This window comes from Mustela erminea, chromosome 10, assembly GCF_009829155.1.
Source record: "Mustela erminea isolate mMusErm1 chromosome 10, mMusErm1.Pri, whole genome shotgun sequence".
NCBI classification, from domain to species: Eukaryota; Metazoa; Chordata; class Mammalia; order Carnivora; family Mustelidae; genus Mustela; species Mustela erminea.
Genome location: NC_045623.1, coordinates 65,796,354 through 65,821,397, shown reverse-complemented (window position 1 = coordinate 65,821,397; position 25,044 = coordinate 65,796,354). Strand labels below are relative to the sequence as shown.

At 48.0% G+C, this 25,044-nt stretch overlaps 1 protein-coding gene across 1 annotated transcript in view; it reads right to left on the bottom strand.

Moving 5' to 3' along the window:
- Nucleotides 1-18,156, bottom strand: part of DHCR24 (24-dehydrocholesterol reductase) — a 30,008-nt gene extending 11,852 nt beyond the window's left edge. Inside the window, exons 1-5 of the mRNA XM_032301518.1 lie at nucleotides 17,801-18,156; nucleotides 14,235-14,390; nucleotides 5,695-5,800; nucleotides 4,909-5,027; nucleotides 2,773-3,036 (exon numbers count right to left, since the gene is read on the bottom strand). Coding sequence (XP_032157409.1) covers nucleotides 2,773-3,036; nucleotides 4,909-5,027; nucleotides 5,695-5,800; nucleotides 14,235-14,390; nucleotides 17,801-18,031 — 876 coding nt within the window. The 5' untranslated portion in view covers nucleotides 18,032-18,156. The remainder of the gene's footprint in view (nucleotides 1-2,772; nucleotides 3,037-4,908; nucleotides 5,028-5,694; nucleotides 5,801-14,234; nucleotides 14,391-17,800) is intronic.
- Between the last annotated feature and the right edge of the window lie 6,888 nt (nucleotides 18,157-25,044).

Here is a 25,044-nt window from a genome sequence, read left to right as displayed (position 1 = left end):
GGGACTGGCTGCACACCTGGCTGTGGCACCGGCTGCATAACGGAATCAAGGCTGGGGCGTACCTGGGTTCAGGCGCTCGCCGTGCTCCTCGGACTCAGTAGGAACCTTCATACCGACAAGCCCAGGAGATGCTAAAGAACCCAGATCGTGCGTCTCCCTCAGGGCTCAGGTCCGCTATGGCAGCCAGGTGGCCCCGTGAGCTGCAGGTCCAGCCTGAGCACTCAGGGAGCATGCCACTCCTTAGCTCTGGGCCTCCCCTGTACATGGGAGTGGGCTGCCTCCCCCAGCGGCTCCTCTGGGCCTACAGAGGACCCATCCCAGGGCCGGACACACTGGACAATTTCTGAGCAGCACCCTCAAGAGGGCTGTTTGGAAGACATGCTCCTCAAATGAGCTGTCCATACGTCTAATGCATCTGCCACTCTCTTCCCCCAGCCCTGTTCCTGATGGGTGTCAGGACACTTTGTACAAGTCTGCAGCCTGGGCACCCAGCCCCTCTCCCACTGACACCAGGTGAACCTTGGAGTGAGACCTTGGTCTTTTAGGGCAGTAAGGGAATTGGTTACGGTGTTCCAATGTCTAACAAGTTATAGAAACCCTGCTGCCCAACTATAACCTTAGGCAGCATCTAATAGAGCCAAGAGGTCCCCAAAGAGCCAGTACAGTGGGGGAGGAGTACAGGGAGCGGCCCCTCTAAAGGACTGCCTGGGAGAAGGTGGAAAGACATCTGTACTAGATGTCCTTCCCAGGCAACCAGGTGCTAGGTGACCCACACTGACGTCTCAGCCTGGGTCAGGCAGAGCCCAGGGCCTGGGGTGTGACTCGGCACAGGAGCTCTGTATCCATGTCCAGTGTTTCTGCTCCTGCTCCAGGATCCCCACCCTCCAGCCCCCACCACAGTGCCCCACCAGGACAGGTCCTCAGTCAGTGCCTGTGACCGCAGCTGGGTTACAGAAGCTGATGTGCCAGGGAACTAACACTGACCTAGGGGTCACAGACCTGTCCCCTGCTAGCCGTTGAGTGCTCAGGGAAGTCTCCTCCCCGTCCTGGCCTTGTTTCCTTATTTAGAGATGGCACTGTACCAGACGATTTTCAAGTCCTTTACAACTGTAGAAGGTTTTAAGAATACAGGTATAGATCAAGAGCCTTAAGAGTACCTAGTCTTTGACGTACTTTAAGATATTACTCCAGTTATAGACAAAAGATGTTCATGGCCACCTTAATTAAAACAAGGAAAGACCGGGGTGCCTGGGTGGCTCAGTCGGTTAAGCTTCCGACTCTTGGTTTCGGCGGAGGTCATGATCCTGATGTCATGAGATTCAGCCCCGCACTGGGCTCTGTGCTGGGCATGGAGCCTGCTCAAGATTCTCCCTCTCTCTCTCCCTCTGACCCCACCTTGCCATTCGCTCTCTCTATAAAAATAAAGAAAAGAAAAAGGAAAGACTAGAAGCAACTTGTATTTCCAACTACAGGGCCATGGTTTCGTAAATGCTAGGGCATTCGCTCAACACAGTGCTCTGCAGTCATTAACTGACAATTTTGAAGACCACGTAAACCTGTGGGGAGACACAGACCACCCTCGACCGGAAAATGCAAATTTGAACAGACGGTCACAGCCGAAGACAAACAAATGGAAAAAAAGCATGTAAAGAGATGCTCAAACCTCAAAGGTGACCTGAGAACCACAAAGAAAACACGATGCTATTTTTAACCCTATCAGATTGGCAAAAATGAAGGAGTGATCGTAGCCAGCACTGGCAAGAATGTGGGAGAAACGCACTCTCCCATGCCGTCGCGGGACGTGGGCAGAAGCACCACTGTTCTGAAGGGCTGTTTGGGGGTCACTCTTGGGTGCACACCATGCTCCGATCCTTAAGTCAGGAATTCCAATTTTTGCACTCAGTCCTACAGATGTGCTTGCCCAAGAGGCCAAGGATGGATGTCAGAGAATCTTCAACGCAATCTTATTTGTAAGAGTGAAACATCTGAGGCAAGATCAATGATTGTCAGGAAGCAGCGGGTTAGGTCAGTTATACAAAGGCCAACACGAGATGGGGAGAAGAGGGTGTGCCCACGCGTGCACACACACACCCTGAGGAATGTGCCATTACAGGTGACTACTCTGGGGGTGAGCCTGTGGGAAGGGACCCACTTTAACTTTTTCCTTATGTATTTCAAGGTTGTGACACTACTTTCATCATTTAAAAACTTCCACGTATGCCCTGAAAAGAGAGGAAATAAATACACCCAAGAGCCGGCCTTGGGTCATGTTTGCCGGCACAGTCTTCTCTCCTTTGACTCAGGTATACTTGCCAAGTCCCGCATAAACACAAATCCTTTCACATGAGAAGAAAAAGCTGCTACTGAAAATTATACCCAACAAAGAAGTGTCCACCTAGATTCTGAGGCCTCAAATCCATTATGCAAACCTTGGTCCTGTCATCTCGTGGAAGTATACAGCACCTCTCAGGGCCTCAGTTTCCTCATCTATAAAATGGGGTTGCTGCAAGGATCAAAGTTTACACCCACTAAGAAGCACACACCTATCTGGCAGACCTTCAGTGCAGAGTCAATGGATGCGTCCATCCCCGTCTAAGACAGCTCTGACTGTAGATCCTGGGCCCCAACCCCGGATGGGCCGACTGAGCCCACCACCTTAAAGAACATGGCTTCCAGGCAGGGGCAGGGTGGGGGAACAGGTTCAGCCCCAGCACTCCCCGGGCCTTCCTCCTCCCCAGGCCTTGGCCCTTGGCTGGAGACGCCCTGGCCTACCTTGCTGGGCTCTGCCTCGTCTGTCATGACCCCGGTCATGATGACAGCCTCATCCAGGGAGTAGAGCAGCCCTTCCACGAAGTGATTCTCCTGCCGCTGGGATTCCTGGGTGAACTTGTCGCAGATAGCCTCCAGGCCCCGCACCGGCTCAAACCGCAGCCTGACATACTTCTTGGCGGGGATGATGCGGATCTCGGCGGCCACCAGGAAGCCCAGGGTCCCACAGGACCACGGCACGGCGTAGAACAGGTCCGAGTTCTCTGACTAGGAAGCAGAGCCAACACATGCTGAGAGCCTGCACCTCTGGGCCCCGCGGTGGGACACACAGTCAACGGAGCTGCAGAGACCCCAAGGGCCCCAGCTTACTTCCTGCCCTGTCACTGGCTTGTGTAAACCCTAGCAAGGAACTTCAGAAACAGGACTTTCTGGGCCTGTGTTCCCTCTGCAGCTTCAACTGTCCTCTGGACCAGGGATGCTCACGGAAAGGGCAGCCTCTCCCCTCCACCCAGGTTCAGTCCCCGGACCCCAGGCCACCCAGGAAAAGGCCAGGACCAGCACTGCCCGAAGAGCCAAAAACGGGGGATGAAGGGCCAAGGGTCCCAGGCCGGGCTAAGAAAAGAGCTTCCTGAGGGTCAAGGTCAGTTGGGGACATTAGATGGGCCATTACTAAAACTTATAAGCCTTTTACAGTTCATTAGCTGTGGCATCCGCCCCCTGTCCCCTAAGCCCAGGGAGAGCACTAATATTTCCATGTGAACAGTAAGGAAAGTGAGGCTCTAAGAGGTGACATGGCTCCCCCTAAGCATCCCACAAGTCTGCACAGAGAGGCCAAGGCTCAGGCAAGATCGCCTAACTCCCAACCCAGCATTCTTCCTGCAAGACCTCATCTGATTCATCGTTTCTTGTTCTGGTATTTGTCTTAGAGACAGACAGCCAACTTTTCATCTGGCCATTCTCATTTAGGTTCTGTAGGTCTAACAAAGCTCCTTTTGGAAAAGTCCAGCCTCCCCTGGCCTTTCCCCAAGAGGACAGTCCGCTGTGGTTTCTGTTCACGCTGCACACCTTGGTGTGGCTGCAGTGGAGTGCAGGGGTGGGGGTGGGGGACTGGAGCCAGGAAGCTCTGCAGCAGCTGGCAGAAGTCTCCAGAACAGCAGACACGGACCATCTGGGCTCCCCTGCCCGTCCACACTGCCGGAGAGGAGTAGTAAGTGGGTGACTGCCAGGTGCCCAGCTCTGTGTTAGGGGCATTTGGCATCTCCTTTCTCCCTGACAGTGCGTTTGTCAGATGAGGAAAATGGGCCTCAGGGAAGGGACGTCACACATGAATGTCGTCTCCTTTCTCTGCTGGGAATAAACGGGTCAGAAGGCAGGGCCCAGGCAAGGGTTTAGGAAAACGTGCTGAATCCCTGTGAATCCTGAATGGGGGTCTCTCTTGTCTGAGACCCAGGCTCTCAAGCCTGCCCTGGGCTCTCTTCTGTGAGACCAACCACCCTGGTGGCTCTCTAAAACATCTTCTTGCAAAGAGTGACTCTGTCCCTGCCACCCTCCTTAGGAGCCCTTTAGCTATGCTCAGAAATCTGAGTTTGTTTCTATGCTGTCCCACTCATTAGGGTAAAATGCCTTACATGTTTGCATCCCCCTTTGGGCAGCAGAATTATCATTTGTTTCTCCAAAATAGCCCCTCTTCCTGCTTTGAGTTACATTTCCCAATACTTGGCATAGAACTCTGTGGCTCACACCTGATGTGCCCGGGAGAGGCAGATTGCTGTAATAAATGTCTAAGGGCATTGATCTGGAAGCCTAATAATTTGGGTTTGAATCCCAGCTGTGTGGATTTCGTAGCTGTGTGATCTTGGGCAGGTTTATTAACGTCTCTGTGTTTTAACTTCCTATCTCTAAAATAATAGAACCTCATAAAGTTATTCAAGGATTAAATAGCTTAACATAGAGGAAGCATTTACAACAGTATCCGAGCACATATAAGGGGCTGTATCAATCTTTGCGTTATTATGGATACAGACCCCAACCAACAGGTGTGTTTGAAAGGAAACATCCCCAAGGTCCCTACCTCCCCAGCCCCAGGATCCTTGATGCCCAAGGCAGGCTGGTGGAGTTGTCCCCTATCTCTGAACTCACCGGTGTGCATCGCACAAAGCTTCCATCAGCCAGGACCAGCTCATAGGCCGTGCAGATGTGTTGGAACAGGCCGTATTTGTGGGATGATGACTCGATGCCTGTGCCCATGATCAAGCCCCCTGCAGAGATATGCATGTTAGCCAGGCAGAGCCATGGGGTACAAGGTCGGTGGGGGGGGGTCGGGTAAAGGAGCTGGGATTGCTCACAACATGAGGAATGTGTGACAGGGCCGGTCACTTGGGGTAGATTTCCATCTCTATAGATCTGGAGAGCAAGAGAGGGAAGGAGGTGCTCAGACAGGAGCCTGGTGGCTTCCCTGAGGTAGGAAGGCCGGTGAGAGAGCATGTCAAGGGCACTCATACCCTCACCTCTAGCCAGAACCTGCCTCAATGCCTGCGTGCATTCATCTTAACACAGACCTTGATGAAATGGGGTTGGGGGGGGGCAGGAAGCTGTGTCCTGTGGGAACAGTTCCAGGAACTGGAAGTGTTCCCCCTAGAGAAGGAAAGGCACTGGGGACCATGAATCCTGTGGAAAGAGAGACAGACTAGACTTATTCTGTGTGTTCCTTAAGGCAGAAATGGGAGTAATGGACATATGTCACTGGATGCAGATTCGCACCAGGTGCTGCCTGAGGTCAGAAAGGCAGGCAGCCTACGCCATCTTTGGAGATGGGTGAGCAGAGACAGTAACTTCTGTCACAGAGGGAACAGCGGCGGCCCTCACACTGACAGGAGGGGGCCCTAGTGCCTCAGCTCTGACCCTTGGCCCATCTTGAGTCCTCACCCACTGTGAGGTCATCGAGCTCGGGCAACACGGGCAGTGTCCAGCCAATGGAGGTCAGCAGGGCAGTCACCTGACCCATGGTCACCAAGGGCTCCACACGGACAATCTGTTGACACAAGAAGAGAGACCCTGGGTCACTGGGAGGCAGCCGGGGCTACTGGGGGCCTCTTCACACAGAAGGAGTCACCCCAGATCTTCCCACACGATCACGCAGGATTCCTATGTGCTCCTTGCAGCCTCTTGCTAGAACACGACACTGCCTTTCATTATAGTGAATGCGGTTTCTGGTGCTGAGTCTGCTAGTGTTTGACCTTGTTCTTTCAAGTATCTTTACACTTAATACTTAGTTTATGTCTCTTCCAGACTATTGAAGAAATACTCTCTTATTGTTGACATATATGAAGTTATCATCCTACTTCTTCCTGTCATCTTAGCGGTCAGTGTTAATGCTGGAGTGTCCTTACGTTCAGGCTCTTTCCATCCATGCCTAAATTGTTATTTTGTATGTTGTAATATAACACACACATACATATACACACACATAAATTCAAGCACACATATGCATACTTTTCTGCTTTGCTTTGTAAAATTTAACCCCATGACCATATCCCTTACCACGCAATGTTCTTGGAAGTCACAACTTTTAATGGACACTTCCATGTGCCAACACGTGGACTTCCACTCCTAGCTAACACGGAGCAACAGGGACTCCATTCCTCTTGCTGCCCGAAAGCAAGAAACTGACAAAATGAAACAAGAGTTTTCAACATAGCGGGCATCAGGCAATGAAGTTAATAACCGCTGAGAGACAGGAAACACACGAGGGGAGCTCTGTGAGCGCCTGGGCTGATTCCCTGGAGTCAGGCAGTGCAGGGATCCTGGAAAGGCAGGGGAGCCCAGAGGGCTCTGGGAGGAGTGCAGCAGCAGACCACGGTGAACAGAGTTTGCAGGACAGAACACTGGGGAGGAGAGACCTGAACAGAGAGAACTCTGAAACACTGCAAAGGATGCCCACCCAGCATTCAATGGAACACCAGCTGGAGTGCACATTGAAGCCAAGGCCAGGGGAAGGGTCACAAGGAACAGGGTCAGGGGCTCACCCAGGGAAGGAAAAACTATCTATTCTCACATGCCAGACTGGAAAACCTCTTGGTTCACAAGGCAATGGGTAGAGTATGATCTTGCCTCAGCAATGGGTAATAACTACCCCTAGATTAGACACTCCTCTGACCTCACCTGAAAAATCAAGACCCAACAGGATCAGACTATTTCCCAGTAACAGAGTTGTGTCCCAGAACAAAGCTCAAAATGATTTATAGAATACAAAAATATCCAGCACCCAACAAGATAAAATTCACAATGTCTAGAATCCAATCAAAGTTTCCCAGGAATGCAAGGCAGGAACAGTTGACTCTTAACAAGGAGGAAAATCAATCTGTTTTGGTAAAATTTTTTTAATTTATTTTGATAAAACAGGCCCAAATTTGACAGAGATATTAAAATGAGCCAACAAGAACATTAAAATAATCATTATAAACCCATAGTTATATGACTACATTCCCCATATTCAAAAAGGTAAGTGGAGACATTAAAGTAAGATAGTAAAAAGCATCATTAAGATAGTAAAAAGAGGGGTGCCTGGGTGGCTCAGTGGGTTAAAGCCTCTGCCTTCAGCTCAGGTCATGATCTCAGGGTCCTGGGATTGAGCCCCACATTGGGCTCTCCACCCAGCAAAGAGCCTGCTTCCCCGCTCTCTCTGTCTGCCTGCCTCTCTGCCTACTTGTGATCTCCGTCTGTCAATTAAATAAATAAAAATCTAAAAAAAAAAGGATAGTAAAAAGATCCTAATTAAACTTCCAGAAATAAAAACAGCGTCTGAGATGAAAGACACACTAGCTGGGATCGACCTTGCAGGAGGAAAGAGCAGTGCACCCAAGCACATAGCAATTGAAACTCTCCTAAAGGAGAAAGAAAAAAATGTTTACAATTTTTACAGGCTATCCATGATCTGAGCTGTGGAACAATTCCAAGAGGTCTCATATGTGTGCGACAGTCCTCAAAGGAGAGAGAGCAGGGGGCAAAAAAATTCTTGAAGAAATAATGACCCCACATTTTCCAAATGTGATGCAAAGTATAATGAATCCCAAGCACAAGAATTAGGAAAAAAATGATACCAAGGCACATCATGATAAAATTGCTCAAAACTAATGATAAAATCTTAGAAGCAGCCAAAGGGACAGAAGACACGTTACATACAGAGGAACAAAGATAAGGATGAGAGGCTTCTTTATGGAAACAGCGCAGGAAAGAAGACAGTGAAGCATCTTTAAAGTACAGGGGAAAACCCCGTCAACCTGGAATTTCATACCCAGTGAACACAGCTCTCAAAAACGAAGGCAAGCTCAAATGCGTTAGGATAGGTTATCAAAAATCCAAACAGACCAAAACCCAGAAAATAACAAGTGGAAGTGAAGATGTGACGAAATTAAAACCCCCGTGTCCTGTTGGTGGGAGTATAAAATGGTCCACCTGCTGTGGAAAATGGTGTGGTGGATCCTCAAGACAGATTACACACAGAACTACCACATGGTCCAGCAATTCCACTCAGGCGTATATACCTCAAAGAACTGAAGGCAGGGCTCGAAAAGCTATTCATACATCCACATTCCCAGGAGCACTATTCACAACAGCTAAAACGTGGGAACAACTCAATGTCTGCCCACAGATGAATGGATAAGCAAAATGTGGTACATATACACAATGGAATACTGTTTCACCTTAAAAAGGAAGGAAATTCTGTAATATGCTATCACATGGATGAACTCTGAAGCTATTAAGCAAAGTAAGATAGGCACAAAAAACCAAATACTGTAGGATTCCACTTAGAGAATACTTAGGGTGTTCAGAATCATAAAGACAGAATCTGTAATGGTGGTCGCCCAGGATGGGGAAGAGAGGAGAATGGAGAATTATAGTTTAATAGATATGGAGTTTCAGTTTTACAAAATGAAAAGAGCTATGGGAACAGATGGTGGGGAAGGCTGCACAGCACTGTGAATGTATTTAATACCACTTAAGAAATGTGCACTTAAAAATGGTTAAGATGATTGGGAAGCCTGGCTGGCTCGGTTGGTGGAGCATGTGACTTTGATCTCGGGGTCATGAGTTCAAATCCCCTGCTGGGCATGGAGCCTACTTTAAAAGAAAGGTTAAGATGAGAAATTTCATGTTATATGTAGTCTCTCAAAATAAAAGTTGGAAAAGATATGGAGGCCAGAAAATAAATGTTTTCAGACATTTAATAGCTAAAAGATTCATCCCTAGCAAAATCGCCATACAAGAAATGTCAAAAGAGTCCCTTCAGGCAGAAGGAAAACAAAACCAGATGGAAATACAAATCCACACAAGAGAATGAAGAAATGGTAACTACATAGGTAAGTACATAAGATTTTTTATTATTTATATATCCTTAAAAGATACTGGACTATCAAATAATAATGCACTGTGTGGTTTACAACATATAAAACTGTGACAAAAATAGGACAAAGGTCAGGAGGAAAGAACAGGAAGTATATTACTGTAAGATTCTTAAAATATACATGACATAGGATGCTACCACTTGAAGGTAGACTGTGATAAGTGAAATGCAAACTATAAATCCTAAAACAACTGCTAAAAGAACAAAACAAAGTCCCAGCTAACCAGCCACCAAAGAGCTAAAATAGGATTTTGAAAATTATTTAGTAATCCAAAAGAAGACAGAAAAAAAGAAAAAGGGAACAAAGCACAAAGGGGCAAATAGAAAACAAAGAACAGGGGTGCCTGGGTGGCTCCATTGATTAGGCATCCAACTCCTTTTTTAAAAAAAGATTTTATTTGAGGAAGGGAGGAGGGAGAAGGAGACTCTCTGCTAAGCAGAGAGCCCGATGTGGGGTCCAGGATCCCAGGACCCTGAGATCATGACCTGAGCCAAAGGCAGAGGATTAACCCACTGAGCCACCCAGGCGCCCCAAGCATCCAGCTCTTGATCTCTGCTCAGGTCTTAATCTCAGGGTCTGGCATGCTGGGCTCCCAACTGGGTGTGGCGCCTACTTTAAGAAAAACAGAACAAGGTGACAGATTTGAGCCAAACTTTTTTGATAACAACATTAAATGTAAATGTGTGTTTTTTTTGTTTGTTTGTTTTTAGAGAGAGTGTGAACAGGAGCGGGGGTGCAGAAAGAGAGGGAGAGACTCTCAAGCAGACTCTGTGCTGAGCGTGGAGCCCGACATGGGGCTGGGTCTCATGACCCTGAGATCAGAACCTGAGCCAAAATCAAGAATTGGACGCTCAACCGACTGAGCCACCCAGCTGCCCCTGGAAATGGTTTTAACACCTTGATTAAAAGGCAGAGATTGTCAGATTGTATTAAAAAGCAATACCTAAGCATATGCTGCCTACAAGAAACAATGTAAAGGTACACCATACCACCACTAGTCGAAAGATAGCTAGAGTGGCTTTATTAATAATATCAGACAAAGCAGATTTCATAGCGAAGAAGAAAACTAGGAATGAAACCAGTCATTTCATAATGGTAAAGGGATTCTTCAAGAGGACATAAAAATCCTAAACATTTATATACCTCTTAACAGAGCCACAAAAGACATGCAGCAAAATCAGATGGCGCTACAAAAGAAATCAATCCACAATCACAGGCAGAGATTTCAATACCTCTTTCTTTAAAAAAAAAAAAGTATATATATATATGTGTGTGTGTGTGTGTGTATGTATATATACATATATATATTTAAATCTGTTGTCTGTCTTTTTTTTTTTTAAAGATTTTACTTATTTATTTGACAGACAGAGATCACAAGTAGGCAGAGAGGCAGGCAGAGAGAGAGAGAGAGGAGGAAGCAGGCTCCCCGCTGAGCAGAGAGCCTGATGCGGGGCTCGATCCCAGGACCCTGGGATCATGACCTTAGCTGAAGGCAGAGGCTTTAACCCAATGAGCCACCCAGGTGCTCCTAAAATATATTTTTAATGATTTTTACTTATTTATTTGACAGAGAGACATACAGTGAGAGAGGGAACACAAGCAGGGAGAGTAGGAGAGGGAGAAGCTGGCTCCCCGCTGAGCAGGGAGTAGGGGGCTTCATGCAGGGCTCGATCTCAGGACCCTGGGATCATGACCTGAGTGGAAGGCAGATGTTTAATGACCGAGCCACCCAGACACCCCTCAATACCTCTTTCAATCATTGACAGAACAGAGAGAAAATCTATTATCAACCACCTTGACCATAGCGGACATTTACAGTACACACCATCCCAAAACAGCAGAATATGCATTTTTTTAAAAATGCACATGGAACATTTACCAAGACAGACCATATTCTGGGCCATAAAATAAGTCTCAGTAAGTATGTTTTCTAACAATAACTGAATTAAATTAGAAATCGGCAATAGAAAGATCTCTGGAAAATTCCCGAATATTTGGAAACTGAATAACATGCTTCTAAATAACCCATGGGTGAAAACAATGTCAAAAGGGAAACCAGAAAGAATTATGAACTGAATGGAAATGAAAATGTTCAAAATGTGTGGGATGGTTTTAAAAACAGTGCTCAGGGGGAAATTTATAGCACTAAACACCTATATTAGAAAAAAAGAAAGGCCTAAGTCAATGACCTTAGCTTTCACTTAAAGAACTAGACCAAGAAGAGTAAATTAAATGCAAATCAGTAAAAGAAAGGAATTAACAAAGATAAAAGCAGAAGTCAATGAAATAGAAAATAAACAAAGTAAAAATAGAGAAAAACCAATGAAACCCAAAGCTACTTCTTTGAGAAGATCAGTTCAGTTGATTAACCTCTAGCCAGACTGGTCAGGAGGAAAAGAGAGTAGTCACAAATGACCAATATCAGGAATGAAATATGGGACATCACTGCGGGCTTTACAGGTATTCATAAGACAGTAGGAATATTATGAATGACCTAATATCAATTCATTACACAACCTGAAACAAACACCTGTAGAGACATAAAATGCCAAAGCTCACTGAGATGAAACAACTGAGAGCCACAGGGCTATTTAAGAAATTAATTTATAAATTAATTAATTATAACTTATAAATTAATTTACAAATAAATAAATTAATTAATAAAAACTTGCACACAAAGAAAACTCCAGGCACAGATGGTTTCACTGGGTAATTCTGTTAAATACTGCAGGAAGAAATGAAACCAATTTTATATAAACTCCTTCAGAAAAATGAAAAGGAAGGAATCCTTTCCAACTCATTCTTAGGGATTTATGAATCTACAGTAATCAAGACAGTATGGCATTGGCATACAGGTGGGCAAATACATCAACAGAACAAAAGAGTCCAGAAACAGACCTATAGATATGGACAAGTGATTTTTAACAGAGGAGCAAAAGCAATTCGGTAAAGAAGATTATCTCTCTCTCTTTTTTTTTTTTTTTAAAGATTATTTATTTATTTATTTGACAGAGAGAGATCACAAGCAGGCAGAGAGGCAGGCAGAGAGAGAGAGAGAGAGAGGAGGAAGCAGGCTCCCCGCCGAGCAGAGAGCCGGATGCGGGACTCGATCCCAGGACCCCGAGATCACGACCCGAGCCGAAGGCAGCGGCCTCACCCACTGAGCCACCCAGGCGCCCCAAGAAGATTATCTCTTCAACAAAAGGGGACAGTAGGAAATCTACAGGCAAAAAAAATTTTTGTCGCCCCTATTTCATACCATATGCAAAAATTAAGTCAAAATGGATCATGGTCCTAAACACAAAACAGAAAACCATAATACTTCAAGAAGACAACAGAATTAGGGCAAGACATCTTAAAGAAGACATCACAAACATGATCTATGGAAGAAATTACTATACTGCACTCCACCAAAATTAAAAATTTATGGTTTTCAAGAGAGAAGTCAAAAACTGGGAGAAAATATTTGCAAACTGTATATCTGATGAAGGACTTGTTTCTAGAAATATAGTAAGAAAACAAACCCAAGAAAAAATTTTAGCTTAAAATTTCAACAGGTACTTCACCAAAAAAGATCTACAAGTGGCAAATAAGCACATGAAGAGATGCCCAACATCATTAGTCATTAGAAAAATGGAAGTTAAAACCACAATGAGTTACCATTACACACCTATTAGAACGACTCAAATTAAGAAGACCGACTATACCAAGTCTACGATCACTTGGAGCCATGGGAACACCCATGGGAATGTAAAATGCTACAGACACTTTGGAAAACGATTGAACAGTTTCTTAAAAAGTTAACTGCACACCTGTCATATGATCTAGCTACTTCACTTCCAGTTTTTTACCCCCAAAAGGGAAAAGCCTATGTCCATACAAAGAACGTACATAAATGCTCCCCGCCCCTTTGCTTGTCACAGCCCCAAACTGGAAACAGCCCAAACGTCCATCAGTAAGGTAATGGATAAACAAACTGTGATCTCTGCATACACCGGAACATCACTTTCAGTAAGTACTTCTGATCCATGCTTCCTCAGAGTATTATGCTGAGTCAAAGACACCAGACAAAATAAAAAAAGGGTACATAATGACTCCACTTATATAAAACTTTAAATACAAAACTAGTGATGCAAAGTAGGTCCTTATTCGCCTAGGAATGTGGGCGCGACAGGGAAGTGACAGGGAAGGGGCCCAACAGGGATTAGCAAGGGCCACAAGGAAACTTTTGGGGGCAACGGGTATGTTCACTGTCTTGGTGGTGTCATGTCCTCACAGCTGCCAAACTTTTGACATACGCCAAAGTTTATTACTGCTGGACACCTGTGCAGAATTGCATACCAAGTGTATGTCAATAACGCTGCTTGGATAAAAAGGAAAGACACAGGGACATTAAGCAACATGGCCAAGGCCTCACATCAAAATGCCAGCATGCGGATATATCGTATCTAATAACTCCTTACCATTAGGATATTGTGCCGTCTTCCATTAGAAATAAAGGTGGGGTAGGAAGGAAGGAAGGAAGGGGGGGGGGAGGGAGGAAGGAAAGTTAAGTAGAAGGAAGAAGGAAGGAAGGAAGGAGTGACACAATCCCTCTGTGTTGTCCTTGATTTAAATTCATCTCCTTTTTCCTTGTGCCAGGTGTCAAGAAAAATCACTGGATAGGCCAAAGACTAGACACATGTGTAAGGCTATTAACAAGTGGGTCCCCAGGAAGCCTGGGAGAAGGCCCACCCTCCCTGTCACCTCCATAGCCCATAGCACACTTCCTTGCTGGGAAGGGATAAATAGGTTCCATTTTGTCTCTCATCTTTGCCCATGATTTCCCCATCCCTTCTTCCTGGGGAACTGCTGACAACCAACGAGTCTCCCTGAGGCCAGTGTGCCCACCTGGGGGATGGGGCTCTGACTGATCTCTTCCAAAGCTATAAGGTTTTGAAGGAGGGCAGAGCCTTCTGTGAGGCCCGGGGTCCTCTTGGTTACAGTTGTCTCCCTGTGAGTCACCCCCGCCAGGGATAGTGGCCACCTGCTCCCAGAGCCCAGGAATTGGGCCCCTCTCACCTGTTTCTTGGTGTCCACCTCCAGAATGTCCATCAGGTTGATCATGATGTTTTTGTGTGTCTTCTTGTACTTCCCAACCCGCAGCGAGACTGTGAGCCAGCCAGGGCGTCCCGTGCACATGAAGGTCTTGCTGCCCTGCTCCTTCCATTCCCGCACCTGCAACGGAGGGACAGAGGCTTAGCTGGCCCCGGGGGCGGGGGGGGGGGGGGGGGGGAGCCCTAGGGCAGCCTGCAGCCCAGCTTTAAGGGGAGGGAGCTTGGAGGGATGTCCTCACACGTCAACATACATTTAGTGAGCCCCTGCATCTTGCCGGCCGAACATTTAGTGAGCCCCTGCATCTTGCCGGCCCCGTGGAAGACCCACAGCCCTTTCCCTCTAGGGAGGCCAACAGAAAGGCTGACGGGCTGCCCCACCAGCGAGCAGGATGGAAAAGAAGTGAAAATCCAGGATCAAAGTGCTTATGTAAACAACATAACTGGGAAGCTCAGGAAAGGCTTTGTGGCGGTAATGACAGCGCTCTACCCGAGATAACCATCTCCTAGGTGCCCCCCACTGTACACTGTCTCTTTACTTCTCACAACAACCCCAGGAGCAGGGGATGGCCAGCCCCCTCCTGTAGGGGAGAAAGCTGAGAAGCAAAGGAACTTGGTCACTCAACAAGTGAAGGGAGGGGCCCGGATTCATAACCTGGATTGCCTGACTCCAGGCCTGGGAAGACAGACGGGCTTGTGTTAATAGTCAAGAACAGAGTAACAGTTACCACTTACTGGGCCTAGGTGCCAAGCCCTGTTCCAAGCATGTGTATGTGTTAATAATTCCTATGTCACTTGGAAGGGGATAGAAGGGGCAGGGAAGGCCCACCAAGCCGATGGAAGGAAGAGCTTTTTTGCAAAACCTCCACCATAAGTGCCCGGGACATATAATGCAGAGAACAAATGGCCTAGGAACAATGCCAAGCCCGTCAGGAACACAGGAGAAAGTGTTCCCTTCCTGCAGAGATGGACATCTGTTGCTGTGGCCTCTGACCATCCGTCTCCTCTTCATATGCTTCTAATAGTCCCATCCTCCTTTGGTCCAGGGGAAGCTGAATCTCCTCCTGCCCCAGAAGGTGGGCCCATGACTAAGGTCTGATTTCATCCTTCTGGCCATAAAGGATGGGCCTAGGGCCAAGTCAAGACAATAAGGCCAGTTCTAGGAGAGGCAGTTTCTTTTTACTTGGATCGCTGAGCTGGTTGGATGAAACTGCTGGGGTTTCCACGGGGAGATGGGTTTCCCTGAGAATGAAGTCAACCCAGAGGAAAGCCAAGCCAACAGAGGGTGGACAGATGGAAAACCAGAGATGGGGGACAGGGGCTCCTGGATCCAATCATACCTGAGCCAGTTTTATACCTGGGCTTTTTAGGACCTGAGTCAATATAATCCTTCTTTGCTTGGGCCAGTCTGAGTTGAGTTCCTATCACATGCAACCAAGAGTCAAGGAGGAGAATGTGTTGAAGCTGACAGGACAAATAGGTCAACATGGGGGACAGCTTTCCTAACCTTCAGAGGCCAGGGTGCTCTGTGGATAGAGGTGTACGAGCAGAGGAGAGTGACTGAGGAAGATTCCTGTGAAGGGACCAGAAAGCAGGTTCCATGATCATCTGGCCCTCGCCTGACTCTGCGATCCCAGGGCTTCATACGTCCTCAGTGGTGTGGGAAATGGATTGTGGGTGCTGCATTCCAGCTGTTGGGTGGGCCGCGTGAAGGCAGTATGGAAGCCTTAAAGCCTGAACCACCGGTTGGACCGGATCCTGATGGGAACTGAGCAAGAATTTGGGCCAGGAGGCAAGGTTGTACAAAGTCCCTCTTGTGAGTACATGCAAGCCAGAGAGAGATAGGGAGGGCCAAGAAGAAGGATAACAAGTCAGGGGCTATTAGCACATGCCAGGTGTGAGACAACAGAACCAAATCTGCTGGGTGGAATGGGAAGAGATGGGAAAGGAAAGGTCAGAAGTCAGGTTCCAAAACCAGGCTGACCTGGGTTCCAGCCCCATTTACTAGCTGGGATCACCCTGAACATGGGACTACCGCTTCAGCCTCAATTTTTCCCATCCGTGAAACAGGTCCATCTTCCCGTCCAGTGAGAACGTTTGGCTTAGTTTAGGTAAGGGTTCCCTACCCACTCAATAGTGTGGGGAATGGATTGTGGGGGCTGCATTCCAGCTGCTGGGTGGGCCGCATGAAGGCAGTGTGGAACCCTTAAAGCCTGAACTACGGGTGGGGCTGGATCCTGATGGGAACCAAGCAAGATGTGGGGCCGCAAGAATTTGGGCTGAGAGGCAATGTTGTACAAAGTCCCCGGATTGCCCTGGCCTATACCCCAGAGGCCAGAGGTGAGTTAGACAACGGTCCCTGCCTTCCAGAAGCTCTCACTTGGACTGGAGGGGGATGGAGGAACGACACACAAGTAAATGGGAGAATCTCAACCCGTAGAAAGAGTTAGGAGAGAGGATGCAGCAGGGGAGGGAGGGTAGGCAGGGCTCTGGAGCTGTGACTGTGACCAGCTGAACCCAGGGCAGCCCGTGCAAAGCACTTCCACACGTTGCGTTCTGCCACCAGCCCAAGGTCTTAGCCCTCCTAAGAGCCACCCCTCCTAGGGGTGGCCAGTGGCCGGCAGCATCCATCTTCCCCCTCTTGCTTGCAGCACCCACCAAAGCGCCCACAGAACATGGAGGCGGCTACACGGGAGCTGAGAGCCTTGGCAGGAAACAGAAGCCCTTTGCAACCTGACACTCCTAAGAGGAACCTAAGGAGGAGCAGAGGGAGCCAAGAAAATGCCCAAGCCCGAAGCCCCAGGCCAACCCTGAGAGCGGAACAGGAGGCCCCACTGTGAGCCGCATCAGGGCCCAGGCTCTGTGGGCGGGGCCCCCGGGGGAGGGTGTACCGAGTTAATGGGTATGCCTCCTCAAGGACTGAGGGGGAGCGGGGGCCCAGGGCTGCGAGGCTCTTCACCCAGGCTCGGGGTTACCTTCTCACTTTTTAGTCCTTCCTTCCAAATGAGTCAAGCGCTCCTCCTCGGTGCTACAGAGTCAACTCTAAACTCATGACCCCCAGTTCCGAAGGGACTTTCCAACCTTTTCGCCCTCTGGGCCTTGACTCACACCCAACCCTTCACCTGACACACCTCCCTCCTATCAATTCCCCTACTTCCCAGTCTCTAGTGCCTGCGCCACCTCCCTGAAGCCCTGCCGCCTCCCAGATCGCTTGGGCCCGCAGGCAGCCACCTGTGCACGGCTCACCCTCCCCGATCTCCTGATCCTTTATATCCCTCTGGGCAAGCCGCACGTGCTCCAGAGTAGACACTCCGAAAACACCCAGCAACGTTTCGTGCCCTGAATGCCTTCGCTCACTCCGTTCCCTCCCCGGGAAGCCCCCATCATCACGCTCTGAGTTCAAACCCCCTCGAACGCCGCCGCCGCCGCCTCGGCGAAGTCTGGGCTCCCGGGGCGCCGCACGCCACCCCGCGCACACGGCCGCCCGAGTCCCGCCGCGCCGCTCCCGCTCCCGCCCCGCCCGGCGCCGCTCACCTGCTTCTGGATGTCCCGCACGCGCTGCCCGTGCAGCCGAGGCGCGCTGCTGAGCTTAAACACCACCCAGGCGCGCACGTAGTAGTAGATGTCGAAGATAAGCGAGAGCGGCAGGAGGAAGAGGCACACGAACACCCAGCGCTGGTGGATGAGCACGAACTCCAGCCCCTTCACGCGGACCCAGAGCAGGAAGAGCAGCGCGCACACAGCCAGCGACACGGCGGGCTCCATGGTGGCACCGGCGGCGCGCCGCGCGGGGGAGGGGGATGCCGGCTCGCGCCGCCTGTCACCGCCACCCGCTCCGCGCCCGCCTGCGCCCGCGCCGCCCGCCGCCCGTTCCCGGGGAGTCGGGGTGTCGCTTCTCCGCCTCGCGATTGGCTCGGGTCGCAAAGGTTCGGTGGGCCGAGACCCGGCCCGCGACCAATGGCGAGCCGCGCCGGGGATCGGACCAGGAAGCCGCTGCTTTTATTGGCTGCGGGAGTCAGGCCGCTCCACCCTCTCCTCGCCGACGCGCGGGGAGGGCTGGTTGGGGAACACGCGCGCTGGTGGGGTCAACTGCGCCCTGCGGCGAGGGAGGCTGCGGGGGCGCCGGCGGCCGCAGTGGAGGGGCCGCGTGCTGCAGCAGCTCCTCCTCGGGTGGCGCGTCGTGCGGTCACGCGTTGGGTTGGTTAACTCCGAAGGGGTGCGCTGGGGGCGACCAAGGGGCAGGGTCAGTCACCCTGCAGCTTGGCGGAGGACTCCTGACCCGACCCGGGAGAGTGCAAACTTGGCCCTGACCGCGGCAGTCAGGTCGCTCTGTACCCGCAAAGGCACTGAGTGCACCTTTTCCCTTTCTCGAGGCGCTCTCTGTAGATTCCTTTGAGTTCTACGGCAGTTCTGGACGGTGGGCCCCCTCCCCTCTTTTCCACTTGGCTGAGGCCGAGAGGGAGAAGCAGGGGAAAGAAGGAAGGAAGGACCCCCAGCTGGCTCTGGCAGGACACTGCCGGACAGTGTGGAGGGGTGGGGGGTGGGAGGGGTGGGGTAGGGGTAGGGTAGGGGGCTCCAGGGCAGCCAGGACCACGGAGCAGTGACTTACCAGCAAAAGGTTAAATCCAGTGTCATTGCGTTTCACCTCCATTCTTAGACCCTCACCTCTTCTGAAATTTTAGAAAGTGTAAGAGGTTTTTATTTTAAGAGCTAAACCTGACTAATCAGGTCCTACACTGGCTTTGCTTACAGAACCATTTTCTCTCTTTCATCTCTGCTGGAACATGCACTGTTAGGAGGTTCCCTAGGCCCCATGATCCCTCATTTTTCTCAGTGCCTTTGCTCCAGCTGGCACTTCGAGAATGTCCTTACCCATCCCCTTCACAGAGCTGAACTTAAACATCCTCAAAGCCTGCTCAGGGCTACCTCTAGAACTGCGTTTATGGCACTCCCTCCCCCTTTCAGGTGCTCATAAAATCAAGTGCATCCATCATGATTCTTACACCTTATTTTGTAATTGTCTCTTTATGTGTCACCCTGGCCAACGGACCTTTAGGGCACAGGATGTCTCCCCGTTTGTTCGCTTTTTTGTTTCCAGTTTCTAGCATAGTGCTTGGTGCCAGTAGACACCCCAGGGTTTGTTGACCAACGAATGGATGAACAATGTCAGCAGAGGCTCAAATATTTGTTAACGATGAAAGTCCAGATGGCATGGGGCTGTTTGGATTGAGTTTTAAAAATGAATAGTCTTAGATCTGTGTTGTCTTACGCAACAGCCACTAGCTGCTGGTATGTGGCTAATCTAAATTGAGTTGTACTTTTAAGTGTAAAACACACCGGATTTCAAAGGCAGTACAGAGAAGAGAAGGCAAACTATTTCATTAATAATTTTTATATTGATTATATGTTGAAAATGATGGTGTTTTGATGTATTGGATTAAATAAAATATTAAAGTTGATTTCACTTGCTGTGTTTACTTTTTAAAGGTAGCTACTAAAAAATTTAAAGTTATGGATCTGTCTCAAGTTATATCTCTAGCAGTTCCAATCAAGAGGGGGCAATTGGAATGTAAAGAGGAGAGCCACTCTGGAAGATGCCTTTCCCCTGGGTTCTGTCTGAATTCAAATGTTGGAACATTTGAGAGAGGGCTTTGCTTTAAAAGCTTAACCATTCTGGGGGCCCTGGGTGGCTCAGTTAAGCGTCTGCCTTCGGGTCAGATCATGATCTCAGGGTCTTGGGACCAAGCCACCCATCTGGCTCACTGCTTAGTAGGGAGTCAGCTTCTCCCTCTCCTTCTTTTGCACCCCCCCACCCCTCGCCCACTGCTCTCTCTCTCTCTCACTCGCCCTCTTGGGTTTGGCTCAGGTCATGATCTCACGAGTCATGATCTCATGGGTCATGATCTCATGGGTTATGAGTTCAGACTCGGCTGAGCAGGAAGTCTGCTTGAGATTCTCTCCCTCTGCCCCTCCCCTCCACCCCCAGGCACATGCTCCCTCGCGCGCTCTCGCTCTCTCTCTTTCTCAAATAAATCTCTCTCTCAAATATATGGATAAACCTTAAAAAAAATTAAAAAGCTTAAAAAGTTTAACCTTTCCGAGTATTTTTGGGCTATGAGGTAATCTGGAAAGTTAAGTTCCACCTAAAAACCAACTTTGGACTAAAGTGTTCAGTGCCTTGTAGGAGCAACCATGAAATTACTGGTAATTAGAGTAGTTTTACCCTTGGGAAGAGGAGGAGGACACCTCAATAAGTAAATAAGACTGAGCTTTAGGGGACAACTCTCAAAAAAGAAAATTAGTGAAAAAGTTGTCAGAACAGGTGTTAACCCAGCTTGCACATTCTCAATCTCTCTTCCTGCCTATCCACCTGCATCTTTGATTCTTCTTTTGTGTCTCCATAAACCTCAACCTTTTGGGCTACTATTGTTGAGGTAAGAAAAATAGTAACCTCAGGTTGGGCCAATTAACTTAATTTTATCTTTTAAGTTAACATATAGTGAAGGTGCTTATTGTTTGCATACATTTTAGGAATTTTAGCATGCGTAAGCATTCTCATAACCACCGACACAATGAGGATCTAGAATAGTTCCATCATCCTCAAAACTCCCTCCTTTGAAGTCTCATCCTCCCCCAACCTTTAGCCACTGGAGACCACTGCTCTGTTCTCAGTAGGATAGTTTTCTTTTTCAGAGGTCGAGGTCATAGGAATGGAGTCATGCAGTTTGTTATCTTGGGCCCATTTATCATTTTTAATGGATTTCTCATAGCGGTGAAATACACATAACAATGATCATTTTAACTATTTTTAAGCGTACAGTTCAGTGGTATTAAATACATGCTTCCTAACATTTAGGAGATTGGACTGAATTTATATTGACTCTGAAACTTCTCTAAGAATATTCTTTTTTTAAAGCCCTCTTAAGAGGTTCTTTTCCCTTGCAAAGTGCCATTTTCACCTAAAAGTTTATCCATAAAACTATAAGCTAACTTCCAGATAGTCAAGATTTTATGGTCTTATTACCTTGACTTTCTTAACAGTAAGCAGTTTTTCAAGTTTCCGAGACAAGACCTGAACTTGATTGTAGGGGAGTTGGCTTTCTTAGGCTAGTGGATGGAGCTGGAGCTATTCATTCATTCACTCAGTCTCTCAATGGTGATGCTTTGGGCTGCATATAGTTCAAATGCTGCAACAAGAGGGGTGCTTACATTCTCATGCAGCAGGAAGTCAGAATGTAGATTGACCCAGAGTTGGCTAATTCACTGGCTCGATGATATCTCGAAAGACCCAGTCCTTCCTATCTTCTCAGAAAGAGTCTGAGAATGACCCTGTCATTCTCAAGTTAGCTTCTGTGTTGATGGTCAGAGTGTCGGCAGTTCCGGCAGAGACAGCAACATCCAGTAGAAGGAGAATCACTGTAGGTGGAGATTAACGATATCTATAGCCGTTCATTCAGTGATTACTGATGTGTAGGATCTGTGAAAAGTACTGGGAATATAGTAGTGAACTAGACGTCATCCACACTCTGACAGACCATTGTGGGAGATCTAGACCAATCAAGAAGCAATTATAAGCCACTGTAAGTACCACAATAAGGAGTATCTGGGTATTAGGGAGCACGCAGAGAGTCATTTATATACACGGTTCAGGAGGGCTTTTGGGAGAAATTGAAGACTATGTAGACACACTGTGTGAAGAAGAGGATGAATAAGAGTCATCCAGGTGAGTTGTGTCCAAAGGAATGAGCAATGTTCAGGAGAGGAATGCTGTCCAGAGAAACTAAAGTCCACATATTTATGGCCTTACTTCTAGAAGTATCTTTAGGCCCATGCACACATACTGAAATGACTTTACAAAACAAAATCAACTCAACATGAGCCTCATAATTTGCTTTTTATAAACTTAACCACATGCTATAGACCTTTTTAATGGCTTCTGTGTATTCCAATGCCTATGTGTGTGTGCCTACATAGTGTATGTGTGCATGCACGCATGTGTGCACACGCATGGGTAGTGCTTAATTTATCCAATCAGAATACTATTAAAGGACATTTAAATTGTTTCCAAAGTTTTGTTATGATGGGCAAAGTTCCAGTAATTTTTCATTATCACACATTTTCGAACTCATGAAATCTTAACTTTCTTTTTATATTTTAAAACTAACAAATTATGCTCCAAAAATGCTATCCACAGAGTATAAGAATAGCATTTTCCCCACGCCTTTACTAACATCATGAAATGTCATGGTTACTTTAAAAAATTTTATTTATTTATAATCTCTGCACTCAACGTGGGGCTTGAACCCACCACCCCAAGATCAAGAGTCCCACTCTCTACTGTATGAGCCAGGCAGGCGCCCCGTCATGGTTATTTTGACTATAATAATTGCAGACCATGTGGCTGGTCGCACCATTTGGCCTGTCCCATGTCTCCCATAGCACACATCCAAGCACTTTGCTTAAGACCAGCCCACTACAACGGACATTGAGCCGCCGGGCTCCTTTGCCAGCTTTCTGTCATGACCAGTTCTCAGTGCTTCCTAGATGGGAAGGACTGAGGCCAGTGTCTCAGGCTGACCGATCTTGGCGCAGAACTGAGAGCATTGCCATTTCGATCCTTGGCGCTAGCAGCCCGGATCACTCCCACACTTTACCCTCATCCCCAAGGGCAGCCCTCCTAATCTCTGTGTGCCCAGTGCCCGCACAAGGTCAATGTCCCCGTCATCTGATTCCCAGCTCAATCCTTGAAAGAGAATAATTTTGATTTCTTCGAATGTCAAAACACCCCTTAGACGAAAACCATCAGCAGATAAGCACTGCCTACAGACAGTAACACCCATATCTCTTCTCTATTCAGTGGCCAGGCTTTAGCACCTCACTGTTGGCAACACCAGCGGACCAAACAGAGTCAAGGTTAGCAGTGCCATTTCATTCCAACAGTCCTATTTGAATCCCAACTCCCATATATTAACCCTGGGTAAAGTTACTTCACCGCTCTAGCTAAGTGCTAGCATGTTGTAAGTTTCCAGGGAGAATTATCTGTCATTACCATTTTCCAGCAGGTAAGGGCAACTCTCTTTGATCTTTTATGGAGTCTGTGCCCTTATCCCTTGTAAGAGATGAATGGTTTCAAAGTCACAGGCTGTTGACTTAAATTGATGTGTAAAGTGAAACCACTGATTTAATAAATTTGGTACCCTGACGTTCTTTGGACGATGGGCAGAAGAGCAAGCTGATACACGAAGGGACAGCTGTGCGGTGGGAGCAAATTGCAGAGGTGTTGGGATTGCTACACACGAACAGAAAAAGGAGGCTGGGCAGTTTAATGAGGGACAAACAGTCCTCTCTAAGTAGCTTTCCTGAGGGCATGGTTGTGGGTCTGACAGATCTTTATGGTAATAGATGTGCTTAATGATCACTGGAAGCGTCAATAAAAGGTCAAATATGTTCTGAGCAAAGCTATTCAGCTGGACAAAGCGGTGTGTAATGCCTTTTATTTGTTTATTTTTTTTAAAGATTTTATTTATTTATTTGACAGAGATCACAAATAGGCAGAGAGGCAGGCAGAGAGAGAGAGAGAGGAGGAAGCAGGCTTCTCGCTGAGCAGAGAGCCCAATGCGGAGCTCGATCCCAGGACCCTGGGATCACCACCTGAGCCGAAGGCAGAGGCTCAACCCACTGAGCCACCCAGGCGCCCCTGTAATGCCTTTTAAAAGACGCTGGAGTTTCAGTTTGGAAGGGATCTCTTTGAGAAAACACTTCATCCAAACTCTTACTCGCCCAGGGGCAGCGTGTCCTCGATTTTAGAAGTAATGGCCCAAAAGATTGTTTAAAAAACTGAGAACCATCCCCCAAGTTGCCAGTTGGTATTCTGCCCTATGAAGAAACCAATGAACCGGGCACCCAGGTGGCTCAGCCAGTTAGGTGTCTGCCTTCGGCTCAGGTCATGATTCCGGGGTCCTGGGATCAAGTCCTGCATTGCACCCCCGTTCAATGGAGTGCCTGCTTCTCTCTCTGTCCCTCCCCTCCTGCTCGCTCTTTTTCTCTCTCTTCCTCAAAATAAATACATAAATAAAATCTTTTTTTTTTAAGATTTTATTTATTTGAGAGAGAGAGAGAAATCACAAGTACGCAGAGAGGCAGGCAGAGAGAGAGGAGGAAGCAGGCTCCCTGCAGAGCAGAGAGCCCGATGCGGGGCTCAATCCCAGGACACCGGGATCATCTGAGCAGAAGGCAGAGGTTTTAACCCACTGAGCCACTCAGGTGCCCCATAAATAAAATCTTAAAAAAGGAAACTGAAGAACCACCACCTCTTGTCCTTCTCACACAAAAGAAAAAAAATTTCAATACCAGAAAAAGCCAGAAGGTCATAGTCTCAGAATGGAGAACAGTCCTTTGAACTGAACACATTTAACACTGTGAAATGCTTGATGTGTTTCACAATTTCTCTGACTTCTGGAAGCATTGTTATGAACCAGGCAAAGAGGCCTGGGATGGAGGAACAGCTTTCTTGAAGGAGTAGTGTTCCTCAAAACATACACTGGGATCCGTGGCGGTATCCCCTGGGGACTGGTTACAGATGCGAAGTCTCCAGCCCACTCCAGGTCTTATGAGGCAGAAGTTCTGGAAACAGGCCCATCAATCTATGTTTTAGCAAGCGGTCAGAGTAATTCTTACACACCCATGTGGAAGAGCTTCCATCTTAAACCTCCCTTCTAAACGGATTTCGCATGTTTTCTCTGGAAACCCTCTAGGAACACGATCCCACTGCCTCAAAG